At 30.5% G+C, this 18,156-nt stretch overlaps 1 protein-coding gene across 3 annotated transcripts in view; it reads left to right on the top strand.

Annotated features, from left to right (window-relative positions):
* LOC106681586 (putative leucine-rich repeat-containing protein DDB_G0290503) overlaps window positions 1-18,156 on the top strand; it is a 48,103-nt gene that overhangs the window by 14,828 nt on the left and 15,119 nt on the right. For all 3 annotated transcript variants that reach the window (XM_014421980.2, XM_014421979.2, XM_067047990.1), the window contains 4 exons: window positions 1,207-6,430; window positions 9,515-9,579; window positions 13,255-13,417; window positions 16,224-16,363. In XM_014421980.2, the coding sequence (XP_014277466.1) occupies window positions 1,207-6,430; window positions 9,515-9,579; window positions 13,255-13,417; window positions 16,224-16,363 (5,592 nt within the window). The remainder of the gene's footprint in view (window positions 1-1,206; window positions 6,431-9,514; window positions 9,580-13,254; window positions 13,418-16,223; window positions 16,364-18,156) is intronic.

Here is an 18,156-nt window from a genome sequence, read left to right as displayed (position 1 = left end):
TTTATTTGTGACGTAATAAGGAGCATCAAGGATTTTACGTAGGATTTTGGATTGTAACGATTGGATGCGGGAAGAATTTGATGGTTTGGTGGAGCCCCAGCATGTCCAAATTGTCTGATAATTGTGGTGTATACTAATTTTTTGTAGCTCTGTGTATCTTAAACACTGTCTTAAAATGTACAAAAAGGTGGTGAGTCATGGTTTTAAATTCTCGCTTTTTTTCAAGAATGGTCCTCACACAGAAAATTTGGTCAGAGGTGGCTCTTCTTTTCCTAATGCCATGCTGGTATGAACCATTCCAATCTGTTGGCGCTATCTCATCTGTATTTTATATTTACTGTATGGATTTGTTGATTAAAAAAGTCATTAAAATTTACGAAGTAACAGAGTTTTATCATGTTAATCTTGCAATTTTCTTCCATTATCATAAAAAAAATTATAATAATAATAATGTATCAACTGGAGAAGAAAATTATCAGAGATTTGGATTAAGAAAATTTAACAAAGGAAAGAAAATTTAGTATGACATCATTTAGTTACATCAAAAGTAACTCACATTCAGTTTTTTGTTAATTTAGAGATGTATTGAAATAAAATAAAACTAAGTGACCTTTTTAATCCACAGATGATCAAAACTTGTTCTTGTTTGTGAAATTATTATATTAATGCAATGGTAGACACTATTAAAGGCTTTCGTAGTCCAATCTTTATATATTTTAAAATATTAATAAAATGTGAAATCAATGAAAACTATCGTCATTTGTCTATCAGACATTATACTAACTTTATCAAAACAAACTGATTCAATAAACATAGTAAAAATGTTAAATGATAAACATAGTATAATTGTCTGATAGAGTATACTCACTATGGTTTTACTACTTTATATGTGAAAAATGCACTGGTTAAACTACTCCAATTCAACAATGTCCTGAGGACGTTTGAAGTATTATGTTTTTCTATATACACTGATCAACTGCAGGCCTAGAATGGTTGTGATTATTCTATGATAAATAACAATTGATCTCAGTTTTACCTCTAATATACTCTATGAAAGGTAAAGTTTTATTATTTGATTTTAACTCCTTTACAGAAAAAATTATTGTTATACTTATGAGAAGGTTATCTTTAAAAATTTTATGGTGTCTGGTTTTCTCATAAAAAAAATTGTTTGTCATAATCTTTGTTGTAAAATTTTTGTCTTAGGAAAACATGCGCAAAGCACTGATGGAGATGAGAAAAGAACTGAGATTAAAAACAGAAGAACTGATTCATAAAGAGGAAGAACTGCTGTCTGCCAATGAACTGATAGATGAATTAGAAAATATTCGCAATCAAATGAAGGAGAATATGGAGCTTCTGACAGATAACAAAGAATATTTCAAAGATCTTTTCAGTCAGTCCTCCGAATCCCAAATAGAAATGGCTAAAAAAATGCGTGCTCAAGAAGAAGAAATCATACGTTTGGAGAAAGTTGAAGAAGAACTGGTTGATAAATTGACATCTGAACAATGTGATTATTTTCAAGAAATGATATCACTTACCAAGCAATCGTTTTCGGATATAATGCGTGATTACAGGATGAAAAAAGATGAATTAAAAAAATTAAAAAGGGAAAATGAATGTTTAAGATGTGCTCTTCAAGACCTAAAAGAAAAATACCTCATAGCTACAGATGAAATAGAAAAAATAGCAACTTTACTATCAGAATCTAAAGCAAGCTTGAAAAAAGAACAGGCATTGAATGGGGCACTTCGCGAAGACCTTAACAAGGCAAATGCTAAGATCACAGATCTTGAAGAAGCATTAAAGGAAGTAGCAGTCCTTACTAAAGAACTTGCAAATGCTGAAAGTCTAGGAAAAGACAAGGTGAATGAGTTGAACAGAGTGTTGAACGAGCTCAACAGTGCTAGGGGAGAAAATACCACTCTAAAGGGGCAACTGTCTGGATGCCAAGACGAAAACCAACACTTAAAGCAAGATATCCTTAACTTAATCAATGAAATCAAGGATCTAAAATCAAAAATAGAAAAGAAAGATGCTGAAAATGCCCACTTATTGGAGGAAATACGAAAGAAAAATGATGCTATACAAAATATGGGAGAATTGAGAAAGCTCATAGCTGGATTAGAATCTAAAATAGGAAAACTAGAAAGCGATTTGAAGGATAGAAACCATGAATTGAATAAGGCTAAAGCCGAACTCTCCGAAAAAGATCAGGTTATCAAAAAGCTAGGTGATGACTTGAAAGTAAAATCAGACAGCTTGGATAGACTGAAAACAGAAAGGGACAAACTCAGTGCCGATGTGGAATCTTTAAAAGGCAAGGTAGAGGGACTGAAAGATGATTTAAGTGCTTCGCAACAACAACTAAAAGCAGCTCAGGACAAGAACAAAGAACTCGATGAAAAAATGGCAGATACGGCTAAGTCGCTCGATGATGAAAAGAAAAAAAATGATGATTTGATAAAAGATAAAGAGGCCATTAGGGGTTCCATGTTAATGAGTAATGATCAAGTATCAGGATTACAAGAAGAACTAAACAAATTAAATAACCAACTAGACCTGCATAAAGATGCTAACAAAAAACTAGAAGGTGTTATAAGTGGTTTGAAAAGTGAAAAAGCAGCTTTGGAAAAAAGATTAGGAGATCTAAATGCAGAGAAGGAAAAATTATTCAAAGATATAGATGAAATTAAAAAAAACTTATTGAGCTCTAAAGGAAAAATTGAAGATCTACAACAGCAATTAATTGGGAAAGAAAATGATCTAAACAAGGCTAAGGATGAAATTGAAAAATTAAAAAAGGAATTAAGAGACCTCCGAAATGAGAAAATGGAGTGCGATAACAAGTTGAAGAGCTTGATGGAGGGGAGTGAAATGTCCAAGAAAGAAATCAATGACTTGAAAAACAAATTAGACAAATTACAAGGTCAGTTGGATGAAAAGACAGATTCGCATGAATCAGGGCAGGCAGTAATAGCAGACTTAAATAAGGAACAAGCAAGACTTCTGAATGAAAACGACTTATTAAAAAATGTAAAAAGGCAGTTAGAAAATGATCTTTCAAATGCAGGTAGTAAAATCGATGAATTAAAAAAGAAAATAAGCGATTTAACGGCAGATCTAGATAAAACAATGAAAGAAAGTGAGGCTCTTTTGGCTCAGTTAAGGCAGTGCCAAGCTGAAAACGTTGGGGTGAAAGCAGAACTCAATAAATGGAAGCAGCAAGCAGAAGACATTGATAAGTTAAATAAAGGATTAGAAGATACTCTTAGGAAGGTTACTTATGACAGTAAAAGTCATCAAAACGAACTTGATGCTGCAAATAAAAAAACAGATTCTTTGGAAAAACAATTAGCAGATGCTTTAGCTAAAATAAAAAACTGCGAAGATAATAGCAAATCATTAAGTGATGCGTTAGAAACAGCAAAAAAGAAAAATGGTGAGTTAGAAAAACTGCTCACAGGTGCAGAGAGCCAACTAAGAGCTTCAATAGCTGAAGGCAAAGGTTTAAAAGATGACTTAAATCAAAAGTCTAAAGAAGGTGGCCAATACAAGGATCTTTATGAAGAACTTGAAAAAAAACTAAAAGATGCAAACAAAGAATTGGCAAAGAAAAACGATGTTATTTCTGAGCTACAAGGAGAAATTGCAGGGCTTAAACAAATGCTACAAGCACTTGAAGATAGAAACAAGGATTTGGTGAAGGAAAAAAGACAATCTATTGCAAATTTGTCCAATTTAAGTGACGATATCAATTTAATGAAACTTGAAGCAGAAAAATGTCATAAAGAATTAGCGATTCTAAAAGCTGAGAATGATCAATTGAAGAAAGACCTAGATCATTTCAAAGTACTGTATAAAGATGCAGAGAATAGAAGAATCTCAGCAGAAGATGGTTTGACGATGTGTCAAGCGGAGGGGAATAAATTAAAAGAAGAAGTTAAAAATTTAAATGGAAGATTAGCAAATTTACAAGAAATAGCTGACCAAACGGCAAAAGAACTTTTAAAAGAGAGAGAGTCTAGTAAGAAACTAATGGGGCAATTAAAAGAAGCAGAGGGCGATTTAAAAAGTGCAAATGATTCCATAGCAGACTTAAAAAAAGATCTGCAACAAACGCGCAATGAATTAGGTAAATTAAAACAAGAATTGGATAAAACTTCTGAAAAACTTGAAGAGACACTTTCACATTTAGCTGGAATAGAATCAGAGAAAAGAGGTCTGCTTCAAGAAATGGAAGGTCTGAAGAAAATGAACCATGAACTATCTGACCAGCTGAAGGATACGGTTAAAAAGCTTAACGAAGAATCTGCCTCTTTAAATAAAGGCAATGAGGAACTGAACAAGTTACAAGAAAAAATTGCACAATTGAATGCGGTCATAAATGGCCTGCAAAACAAAATAGATGGTCTGGAAAAAGAAAAGGCTGAGAATTCAAAGACTATCGACAACCTTAAGAAAACTATTGCTGAATTGGAGAGAGCTCTTTCAGATTGTACATCGCAGATGGAAACTCTAAAAGTAAACAGTAAAAACTTAAATGATGAAATTAAAAAATTGAAAGATGAGAGTTTTAAAGCTGAGTCTGCTAAAGAAGAAGATGCTGCTTCGATAGCGAGCTTACATAGCAACATTGATCATCTCAAGTCCCTCATTAAAGAGCTTGAAGACCAAGTCGCTGGGTTGGAAATGGTCAAGTCTGGTCTTGAAAAACAACTTCAAGAATGCACATCTGCAAATAATTTGTTACAAAACAAACTAACTAAAGCAGATGAACAATTAAAAGAATTAACTAAACAGAATAGTCAGTTGCTTCAGGATTTGCAAATGAGCGAATCAGAATTCAGTCTCTTAAAAGATGGCAATAAAACATTAAAAGATGATGTTTTAGGTTTAAAGAAAATACAAGACTCTTTGGAAAACGACCTCAAGGAGGCTCTAGAAAATATCTTGAAATTGAAGGATGAGCTATCTGTTCTTTCAAAGGACAAAATAAATTTAGAAAACTTAATAGCTGGTTTAGAGAACCAATTGAAAAATGAAAAGGGAGAAAATGAAGAAAGAAAAAATGAACTTAACACATTGAAAAAGAATATTAGCAATTTAGAACAACAGCTGCGAGAAGCTCTTTTGAATAACAAAGAATTGACTTCCGAAATTGAAAAATGTAAGTTACTTAATGGGGAAATGAAAAAAAACATAAACGATTTGGATAGTGAATTGAAAAATTGTAAAGAAGATAAAGATAAACTGAATCATAAAGTAGATGATTTAATGATGAAACTAGAAGAACTTCAAAAGATGAAGGATATTTTAGAAAAAAGTTTAAAGGAAGAAAAACAGAAATCGAAGGAATATGCACTGTCACTGTCTGAACATCAAAAAGATGACAAATCTCCCCAGCCAGATTTCCAAAATATTATCGAAGAACTAACTAAGGAAAATGAACAGTTGAAATTAATTGTTTCTAATTTAAAGCATGAAATAGAAACTTTAAGAAAAGATTTAAAAACTGAGACTCGGCGATGTGAAGTATTAGAACATGATATTGCACATCTAGAAAAAGAAATTCTTGATTTGAAGAGTGAAATTAAAGGCCAAGAAAATGAAATCAGGACTTTAACTAATGAAATAAAACAGTATGCCAATCAAGTAGACAAACAAACTAAACAAATTGCTGAAATGAATAATCAAATTCAGGCATTGAACTCTGAATTGGAAGCGGAAAAGAAAAAAGTAGCAGGGCTGCAGTCGGACATATCTATTTATGACAACAAATGTCAAGAACTCGAAAACGAAATTAAAGAATACCTAAAGGCTTTAAATGAGTGCAAGAAGGACTGTGATGGGATTAAAAACGAAAATGCTATGATAAAACAGAGTATGAGAGATCTTGAAAAAACCAAGTTGCTTATGGAAAATGACCTGAAGAAAATGCACGACAGTAATGAAAAATTGCAAAAAGGTTTAGAGGAACTCAAAAATAGTGAAGATGCACTAAGACGCTCAAAAGCTGAAACGGAAGCGTGTATCATAGAAAAAGATACTACAATCGAAACGCTCAATGATGAAATCAAAGCTCTAGGAGAAAAACTATTGAGTGAAAAAAATCAATCTCTACTCTTACAAAATAGCTTAAATGTGTGCCAAAGAAGTTTAGAGAACTTGAAGAAAGAATCAGAACGTTTGAAATCACAAATAGCAGATTTGAAAAAAATAAAGACCTCTTTGGAACACATGGTAAGGGAAAAAGAGACTTCCAACAGGGATAATGAAAACCTTATTGTCTGTATGAATGAAACAATAAGGAAGATGAAAGATCAGATGAAGACATATTGTTGTAAGATCTCTTATATGGAAGAAGAGGCCGACCTGTATCGAAGGCAGCTTTGCAGGCTACGTCAAATTCTTGAAACAATGAAAGGTGATACCATTACTCAATGTAGAATAATTTTGGTACTTGTATAGATAAAGGGTTTTCCCATGAGCTCTGGTGGCTATTATGAGGAACACTGATAAGGTTTATTTTATTTTTCACCTAAGGTCTATTCGTATTTATGGGACTTTATGTGGTAGGATTAACATATTACTTTTTAATCAAATCCGATTAATAAGCTTCTATATTAAACAAAATACATCAAATTATCAAATTAAAAAATTAACTTGGCCCCATCAGCTGATTCATTATTTATATCCTTACCCCAACTGAATAAGAATCTCTTAGGGTTTCGCTTATCTCTTTAGCGAACATAATGACTTGAAGTCGCAAATTTTGATCCAATAAAGCAGTTGCATGAGGAGAAGATAGTCGGGATGTGTGATCAGGAGTGAAGAACACTAATAAGTAGTATTTATTTTATCGTTTCAGCCTGAATTACAGGGCTAAGTACAAACAAGACAACAACCATGTTAAAATAAATAAATGTATCAAGAAAAAGATTATAACAACCATTATGAAATATATTAAAGAAGAAAAAAAATATGAAAATCAGACAAGTACATATATCTAAATAATGAAAAATTAAAATGATGATAAAAGTGAGAATGTAGAAGAGAGAATTGCTTTATTTGGCAATGCTGCCTAAATACATTGGGTTGCTAGAATACACAGCATACTTTTCAATTCATGTTTGGATATATAAGTTACATGTTTGTGCAGAAAAACTAATAAAAAATGAAAAATGTTATCGAAATAACGCTCTCTGAATGCGTAAACAAGACTGCATGTATTTTTTTTTCCGAACCCTCTAAAACAGAAATAAAAGTGAATTAGTAAGTGTATTACTGTGAAAAAAAAAAAAGTAATTCGTGTTGTGTCTTACCTTTTGCTACCTTTGGTATTTTAAGGTTACCTGTTATATTTAATTTTACATATGAGCTATCCACTCAAGGAGCTATTTTGAGTCCGGAGGTGAGGGGCCTCCTCAACTGCATTTATTGAGTCCTCTGCCTCTATGTACACGTGTTCAATCAGCTGATCTAGTCGATCAGCTAATATGGCCTCTGTCAGCTGACATCTCATGCAGGCTGTAACTCCCTTCCACCAGTTTAGGAACAGTCCTCATAAGCTTTTACTGCACAAGACAATAATTTATATAGTTATATACTATAACCTATAGACAATAAACAATAGATGAACAGTCCTTGTAAACTTATCTTGTAAAATAGAATGACATAAAAAAAAAATAAATAAAGAAAGAAACTATTCACAATTCATACAAGAATGAAACTAAAAATAAACTTATGCCTCTGCTGCACAAACAACAAAGAGGAAAAATATATACAATATTTATACATAATTAAAAGAATTACACTGACAATTTTTTAAAAAAAAAAAAAATTTATTCTTCTTATCCGCAATGAGCACTTATATAAATCGATAAATAATAATATAATAAAAAAAAAAATATTACTTCTGTGCAATTGTATTCTTCAGTAGTCGTTGTAGGAATCTTTAGCTGCTCTATATATTAGGTCCGCACAAGCTCTCAATTGTGACAATATTATGTTCCCTAATCATTATCGCTCTGAAGGGACTCTAGTATCGCTGCAGTTCCTTTCCCCTATTGGTAGACAATCTCCTATAGAAGATGATTTTGATGTTGCCCATTAGGTCATGCATGCTAAAATTTTGTTTCTCTACCCATTTACTCTTTTCCCTCTTGATACTATCTTTGACCCTTTTCCACAATTTCATGAGGGCTAAACTGTTGTTGATAACTTCCTCTTCTCCAGTAATTGTGTCTATATAATATCTCTGATATCCACGCAGGCCAAAAAGAATTTTGAAGGGCACAAACCCCATAACAACCATTTGTATGGAGTGATTGTATGCCGGGACCACTTGTTCCATCATGTCTTCCAGTTCCAATACCTTTTCCTATTGATACACACCCAAATGGTCGATGAGAGTGCTAGGCAACCTCTCTATCCATCCTCAGCTCTTAGGATGCCCAGGAGTGTTGAGATGCCTGTAAAATTGGAATCAAATGCGAAGAGCTCGCAACATTGCCTCCGCCGGTATGTCTTTCACCAGGTACGCCATTGCTATTTCATTTAATCGATCCACGACTATGAATCCCTCTAAGTGAAAATTTCAACTTGTAAATAAATAAGCGCTATGCTCCGGGGATAACGCCTGTCATATTTTGTGTGTAGGCACACTTCACAGCTCCCTATGGTTTCTTGGATGATGCAAAAATTTTTGATTTTTGAAAGAAATTTTTATTTTTTGATTACTACGAAAAGTTGTATCCAATTTTGGGATAATATCAAAACTATATTTCACCATAAAAAATTATGTTGTCCCACTTTTCGAGGTAAGTCACTCTTAATCTTTTAAGATCAGTTGTTCTTGAACTCATTTAATAGAATAAATAATATTTTGTTCTTATTACACACTCACAAAAAAAAAATAATAATAATCTTTGGCATATAATAACCACTAAATACAAGCAGATCAATGGTGGTAAGCGATAACATAAGAAATTACTAAAAATATGTAAAAAAAAATTTTCTTAGCTCTTAGGGTGCATTGACATGAACCCTCTGGCACATGTCTAATATTTTGCGACCTAGTATCACCAAAAAATGTTTAATAAGAATCCATGATCTCAGGGCCCTATTTCATAATAAAGTAAAACTAATACTTTTAATCTTGTAGCTTGTATTTGCTACACTTTCACTGACTTATATAATTCCCCCAGATAGTTTTTTTCTTTTAAACTCACATGATATCACAAAGTCGTCCCTATCAAGAAACAGAATGTATTCGTGCTTGTACTTAATAGTTTGTGTACTTGTATTTTTGGACTAATACTTCTAGATTTCAATATGAAATAGGCCATAGGTTAGCCTCCCCTTGTTATTACATAATATCTGACCATACCCTCCTCCTCCCCTGACTATTTTCTCCACTTATCAATCCATGGTCAATAATTAACGCATCATGAATTATAAAATTGTTTTGACATTGATTTATATAAATTTAAATGTATTTGTTTTTCAGCTCGAGAACCACCTGATACTCGTATGAATAGAATTCTCATGAAAATTATGCAGTGTGGGTGGCAGGTAAAATTTTACTATTATAACTTCCATTTATTCAGTTCATTACACAATATTTGCAATTTTCATTATCATAAACTATAAAAGGTTAATGTCACAGTTTTTACTATTATTTTTTGAAGTTATCCATTTTTGTCAAAATATGAGTAATTTTTATCATTAATATTAATTTCCTTGATAACTTATGATCATTTCAGCTTAATTACTTATGATCTTATACTATACATTTCCTATAGGATTGAATCTTTCAAGAATAATAGAATATGACAAACATCAGTGTTATAATTCAGATATTAATAATTTCTAAATTAAATATATTTATGCATTTTCTAGTTAACAAATTAAGTAGAAAAATATTTGTTAAATTAATTAAATTTAGTTAAATCACATTAAGTTAGAATTTACTAAGTTGAGTCAATTTAAACTCATTTTTATTACATATAATTATTATACAGGGTGAGTCAAAATTTTATATAGGTTATGAATAAATTTAAATAATTAAGGGGAGGTTACTTTACCAAACATTTAGTTCAATGTAAATCCTTTATATAAATATTTCTTATTACTATTTATTATACTCAAAGTCAGTTCTTATGATTAATAAATGTAATATCTATAATATTTATTTTGTTTTACACTATAGTAGGAAATTTACTTCCTAAAACATTATAAATAATGGAATGAAAGAATAATTATTGTTAAATTCGTTATATAAAGATAATGAAGACTAGAGGTCATGTCATATCAACAGCTTAAAGCAATGAAATTGGACAAAGTAATTACACTTTAACATGGGGGATTAAACTCCATTGGTTAAAATTATCAGTGAGCATGCAAGAGTGTTCTTAATTATAATTTTGCTAATAGTTTGAAATGAAAATAAAAACAAACAAATTGAAAACAAATAATTATATAATTTAGAATATTGTAACAAAAAAATTTATAATATTAACATAAAAGAGCAAAAATTCTGTAAGATATACAAAATTAAACATTGAGTGGTAATTTGTGTGCTAGTAGTTTATACTTATAGCTCTCTGATTGGAATTTTACAAGTTTTTCTTGTATTTTAAAAAATAATAGTTATATTGGTATATTATTATTATAAATAGAGTCATCACTAATATGGCTCCATAAGGGTTCCCTTTTCCCAGAAATAGAGGGATTTGTTTCCACCATACAAGACCAGGTAATAGCTACCAGGACCTACACACCTGTATATATAATGAAGACATTGCAGAATCTTGCCTCTGTAGAACAGCGTCAGAATCGTTTCAGCATATTATACCAGGCCGCCACTACCGATCACACAATTCCTCATAAGCCCAATATTTTGTTCATCGCTATGAGAGGAAAATGTGCAATTATTATTAAAATAGGCGTATCATCGGATGACAACCTTCACAAGGTGGTTTTTTGTTTTGTTCAAAATATCAGAATCTAGGAGAGAAATCAAAACAATTGTATAAGCTTGAGAAAGTCAGAATACCGTTGATTATCTCAACCAATGGTCTGATCCTGGAGACGACACAAGAGAGCATTAAGGACCCCAGAAAATATAATAATATTGTTAATTGATATCGATCAATAATAATAATATTATAAATATCATTGAAATTGACCAATAATAATAATAATATTAATTGAGTAATAAAACATTCAGATCAATATTTGAAATATTAATTAATAAGTTTTATCTTTTACAATGGAATTGGAAAATTCTAATCAGAAAGCCATAAGTCTTAAATTAACTCTATTAATAATCAGTAGTAAGTATAGTATGATTCTCCATGACAGATCATCTTTATTTTAAACACTAACATTTGCATTGTATTACATGATGTCTTCTAGGATTTTATTTATTTTATTCTGACGGAATAAAAAGATTTATTCTTTAGAATTATGGAATCATATGAGTCAAGATACTGTGGGTCAAAAAAGTACTGGCACACCTTGTTTTTTCCTTTTAATTCTTAAAGTATGTAACTTATTATTCAGAAATAAATTTTATTTTTGAATAGACCATTGATATAGTTTAAAAAAAATTAAATAATGAAGGTAGAAATGAATGAGGAAAATAAATTGCAAAAATGTAACTCAAAAAGTATTGGCACAGTTATGTTGTTTTGAAAACAAAGCCTAATACTATGTGTACAATATAGTCCAATATTTTTAGATTTGTCAATAAACAATATGAGATTAGTCTAATAGTGGAGTTCAGTCATTATTGTAGTTATTCTTTTTAAAATGGGAAAAACTGTTAAACATTCTTTCTCTATTCACAGTAAAGTGATGAAATTGCATAGGAAAAATTTCAATCAACTTAATTATTTCAACTTTTTTTTTGGTTATATCAATGATTTTTAATGTCTATTCAAAAATAAAATTTATTACTGAATTATTAGTTTCATACTTTAAGAATTAAAAGGAAAAAACAGGGTGTGCTAATACATTTTTGACCCACTGTACCTTGCAATTGACTTCTTCTTTTTTGATAATTTTTGGCAAATTAGTGGTCAAAGAACATCAGATTGCAAGTTACATAATGTTTCTGTATATTATCTATATTTTAACAATTATTTTATCACAAAGTTAATGTACTCACTCCAAAATATGCATTTTGAACTAAAGATACAAGCTTTCACTAAAAAAATGCTAGTATCAGGGTTTATTTTCTTTTAGACTTCTCTCATATAGATGTGTGGTGATGTTGCACTTTATGATTTATTTCTTCTATATTGGCATTCTAAAGGTAAGATTTATTTTCAAAAACAACTACTTTTCCTTTTTTCTTTCTGACTTGAAATATGATATGATAATAACCAAAAATGTATAAAAAAGTTGATGTCTAGGAAGATGGTCAGGGTTGCGGTCAAAGGAGAAACAAAAATAGTTTACAACTATTTATTTTCCGACGTTTCGCCCCACTTTGCAGGGCTTCATCAGGGCTAAAAAGATACAAAATGATACAATGATAAGAATAAAAATACAAAGATAAGATACAATGATAAAAATAAAAATAAGTAACAATGGCAAGAGTAAAAATTTATTATAAAAATACGTAAAATATACAGTTAAAAAATACAGGAGATGTACATAAAACAAAAACAATACGGGGAAGCAGAAAAAGAAATAGAGATTAAATAAACGTCATGAAAAAATAATAATTATACATAAATAAGTAATAATAAAGATATAAAATGATAATCAATGAGAACAAGTCAAGACAACCTACCTGTTCAAAGCAAATGAGTGAACAGTTGGCAACAATGAAGCAGAAGCATGGAGGAGTGGAGAGCTGGCTCCACCCACCAGCCGTTCAACGATTATATTTCAATTTAAAATACGTCGCGTATACAGGAAGTAGTGATAAAGATATGACGAAAAATGAAAAATGATAGAAGAAAGATACAGAAATATGATAATATTAGAATGACACATATTGTTACTAATAATACGAGATAATACTGAAGAAAATAATAGAATATAGGATATAATAACAATGATTGTAAAAGAAGTAACTAATAATAAGTAAAAGTAAATTTAAAAAAATGTAAAATTCTGGTATTGACTGTTTTATACTGGTTGTTAATTAAAACATAAGTATAATAATTATTTTTTTAAATTATAAGGTAGCAATTAATAATTGACAATAATTGAATAATTAAATTTTTGACTTAGGATTGTGACTTACCAGAATTGGCACATGTTCATCAAGAAGTTTCATCTGCAACCGATAAACTAATAAGACGCTGTGAAATATGTTGTGGTTCTGATGGTAAAAAAATGATAACCAATCAAGCCCAAAAAATAAGTCAAGAAGAGACAAAAGCCAAAATGAAAGGTACGTATTTCTGGCAAAAAGTTTTTTTATTGTTAAAACAGTTTCTATATTAATATTGAAATATTTAAAATTTAACTAATCTTTTGATACAATTGAGGAGGAACTCAAAAATCAGTTGTTTAAAAATAAATGATTGATTATATGTGAATTAGAAGGAAATTGTCTGGTTTGGGGTTTATAAAAACAAAAAATAGTTGCAACTAGCCAGTTTTTCAACCTGCGGTGAAGGTCTTTATCAACTTAGTTTGAATTATCCTTATTTATATCACTCTCCATTTTACTTATACCATATTGTTCTCTTCAACATTTTACATTTATTTACCCTATAATACTAGTCTACTTATTACTTTTTATCTCAACTGTTATTTCTTTCACAACTAAATATTTCGATCAGTTTGTATATATCTAGTTGTTTTTCAAAATATGAAGGAGGTGAGATGGTCGGGGGGAGAGAGGATGAAGTCAAAGGGGTACTAACGTATTAACGCCACCGCAGAAAAAATTCTGCTAATACGCCAATCTACACCTAAAGTTTTTGCAATAAATTATAGAATAAAACACTTTAAAATTCAAAGCATCTCTGTGAAGTAGTCAATCACATTACGGTGAAAAATGGGCCGATATGGAATTTAATATAGATTCAAAACAGTGTCTATTTTCTTTCACCTGATGCTGTCGCCATATGAACTCTGATAAATAAGATTTCAAATGATGTCTCGCCGCCCCTCTATGTCTCTTGTTCCTCCATTTAGCACTACCCCACATTCTTTCAACTGTTTGTGTATGAACTACTGTATCAGGATCAATAAAATTGTATTTATGATTACTGTCATAAATGACTATCAGAATAAATTGTACTAGTATCTGCAATGTTTTCAACAATTTTATTAAGAAGGGTAGAGCCAGTTCTATTAGGAACAGTGACAACATACAAATCTTTTGCTTCTCTACATATACCACCAAACACCCAACTGTTTGGGTAATACTCAATCACAATTATTTTTATGTTTAGTAAACAAACTTTCATTAATTTCCACAATGCAATTTTGTCCACCTATCTTCTTGTTTAATTTATTTTCCACATCCAAGATACATAATTCACGCATGTTATTATTTCAGTCTATAACAGTTTTATCCAATAAATCAAGCTGCTTTTCACAAAATTTAACCGATGTCAGCTCCTCGCACCAGCAGTATATGAATTTTAAAGCTGAACAAAATGGGATTCTAATCAACTCAAACCAGGTGTCTTTTCTAAGCCCCACTCGCTGATCACAGTGTCTTCAATTCCATTTCCAAAAGTTATGTTTACCAAAATATAGTTTCATGTCATGGGAATTGCTACAAGTATGTTTTTTAGGTAAAATATTTCGCTTCTGAAGAAATAAAATTGCATCTTGTTCTGTTTTGACAAATCCCAAATATGGATTTTCGGAGCACTAAAAAATGGGGTCAAAAATCAGCAAACAACAAGGCAACAAGGAAACCAAAGATAACTTCTTGCGAGTACAAACAAGAAAATTTCTGTGTGCAAACAACTACGGTGGCCTTAATATGTAAAAATCGTCCAAAGGAACAAAAAATAGTTAACAACTATTTATTTTCTGTCATTTTGCCCCACTTTTCAGAGCTTCATCAGGGCTAAATAAGATATGAAAAAACTAAAAATATGTTAAAAATTTAGGATAATAAAATACAAAGAAGTAAACTAAGGTAGGGTTAAAAATTATCTAAATATAAGTGAAAAAAATTATATAAAAATGAACAAAACAAAATAAAAACAAGATTTACAATAATTAGTGTATATAAAAAAAGAAATAACATAAACTATAAGATATAAAATTAACAGGAAGCGTAATAATACTTAAAAACAGAAAAGAAGATATAAGAGAAATAAAAAAAAAAAATTATACACACTAAGAGACAGAAAATTAAAAGAACTAAGAAATATCTATCTCCAGAAGAGTTTTCAGTTCAGAGTTTGTTTAAGGTGTACTTTTTCTAAAATAAAACTTTGAAAACAAAAATAAATAAATAGAACTAAATTATAACAATTAATTCTGTGAAACTTATTTATCTTATTATTTAAATTTAATTTAATTTCCCACTTTACAAGATCAGAGCATTCATGAAAATATTCTGAAGTCCCTATCATGTATATGATACACCTCTACAACAGTGTTGGCCACCACTAATCTAAATATTTAATTGTTTTCAAAATTTATAGTATATGATAAATATTTATTTATCATAACAGGACAAAATTCCTAATACAACAACAGATGCACATTAAATACAAATAAAAAGATACAGGGAAACTAAAAAACTAATAAACCACATATAAAAAGTAACTTTTTGTAAAAAAAAAAATTGAATTGAATTTTTTAGTTTCTCCTAATTAAGGTTATTATCTCGTTTTGTTTTTCACCCCTGATGAAGGCCTGAAATTCAAAACGTCACAACATCGGCACAAATAAATAAGTTTTATTTATTTGTGTATTTTTGCTGACCGAACCCCTGACTATCTCATCCTCATATTTATCTACTGTCAACTATTAACACTTTATTATTTAATATGTTTGCAACAACTTGTTTTAAATTTCACTTGTAAATTTTAAGATTTTTTTTGGTAGATCCCTGGATGAATACATCATTACCTGAATACAGTAAATTTTAATGGGGAGAAAGTAAAAAGAAACAATAACAACAATAATAAACTTCTAATCTCGTCTTAAAAAAATTATACAATACACTAATTTATTTTCTAGATCAAAGAATTACAAATATTTGTCATTTTTCTTTTCAGCTTGTGACCTTACCTACTTACTGAATGAAAAGAAAGAACTAGCAGACAAATTCTATGAAGCTATGCAACCAAATATTATTGACTTATCAAAAAAAATGAAATCTAAATGTGAATTGGAAGCAGAGAAAATAAAGAAAGAGGTAATTATGGCATTAATTTAAGTGGCCACTAATGGATACCTTTTACAACTTTAACTAAGGTCCATTTTTCAAAAATAGTCAATACATTGGTAAAGGTTTAAATGAAATTTTACATTCATATTATTTTTATCATATGCATTTTATATCTATTGAATGAAGAATTTTTGTCATAAGGGAGTTAGGTTATTTAAGTTCAGGAGGTGTGGTGCACAAAAATCATAATGCCTCTAAAACAACTATTCAGGATAAGGTAAGAACAGGCGGAGAGGAATGAGAGTGTCGAGATGGTTGTGTTATATCTGACTCCAATAGATTATAGGGGTATTCATGATCTTTAATTTAACATGTTGTAGTGTGTTGAATGGAAAAACTCATGTTAAATATAAAAATAATTCCTTCTTTTAGCATGTTAAAATGATATAACATATAACATGGTTCAGAGTCGGCTACTAGGTCTGTTAAATGGAGAATGATGTCACGCAACAGAGCAGATGAGCTCATTACCATTAGTATTGCTTTGGATGTTTTTATAACTGATAAAGCAATGGATGACAATAATAATAATGTAATGACAGTTGATAATTAGCACATATTGATTCTCCTCCTCACCAGTTAAAATATCAACAAGGCACTCAGTGGTGAAACTTTCACACAACTTCCACTTTAGGCATGTTGTAATAAACTACTTTAATCAAACTTTGAAGTAAACAATAACATAAAGTTTTGAAATAAATAGAGGAAGGAAGGTTACAAAACAAGTTGTCTAGAAAACCGCTAGGGGCTCTGATGCATTTAACATGGCTTTAAATAGGGCTGCTCACAATTCTATACTTATAATATGTAACATGGTAAAATATTTTACATTTAACTCAACATCATGAATATCCCTAATATTAGGTATGCTAGACCAGAAAGCCTTGACAATGCGTATTCAATATAGGTAAGGTAGTTGATTAGGAGGTGAATAGAGACTTATGGGGTGGCAGCTGTAATTCCTCTAAGGATGGTAACCTCGTCCTACTGGGTACTATTCCTATAGGTACGAAGAGGCATGCAAGCCCAAAAGGAAAACAAACTACCGATCACAAACAGACAAATTTTAAGGTTATTTGCCTTAGACCCTCCCAGGATGGTAACTATACTCTGCAGAAAATTTGCCTACAGTCTTGTAGGGGGAAAGACTCAATCCAGGGAAGTTTCACTCTTCATATTATTCAAGGAAGACCTCAAGGTGGTATGGTGATGGAGGGGCCTTTATTTTATTTATGTTTTAATTTTTGTTGTTGGAGGTGCCTCTGCGTGATATAAATTTATGAAGCTACTAGGCATAGACAGGCTGATGAGAGGAGAGTACAGTTTTTTATTGAATAGTTTTAAGTGATCAGAGAATCTTTTATTTAGTTTTTATTCTTTGAAATAATACATTAAGAACTATTCAGTATATCACTTGGTTTATACAAAATCAAAGTAAAGAAAATAGCAAGAAATTAAAAAAAAATTGTCTCTTGAATATGGTGTAGGTATAGACTGTCAGGAGCATGACGGTCTGTAGGTAACATTAGTGCTTCTAAAATGCAATGTCAACATCCAATAATTTATTTATAGTTTTCCCACAATAAATTCACTATCTACTAATTTTGTAGTGTATTTTATGAAATTTTTGTAAATTTACTCTACTTTCAATGATTTTCCTCTTGGGATCGTTTTCCATTATATTATTCATCATTATACATTAAATTTAATGAGTATTTCTTAACTAATTATTAAATTTGATCTATAACTAAAATACAAAT

Source organism: Halyomorpha halys, unplaced genomic scaffold (assembly GCF_000696795.3).
Source record: "Halyomorpha halys isolate HHAL.00 unplaced genomic scaffold, Hhal_1.1 Scaffold349.1, whole genome shotgun sequence".
Lineage (NCBI taxonomy): Eukaryota > Metazoa > Arthropoda > Insecta > Hemiptera > Pentatomidae > Halyomorpha > Halyomorpha halys.
This window is presented reverse-complemented; position numbering and strand designations above follow the sequence as displayed.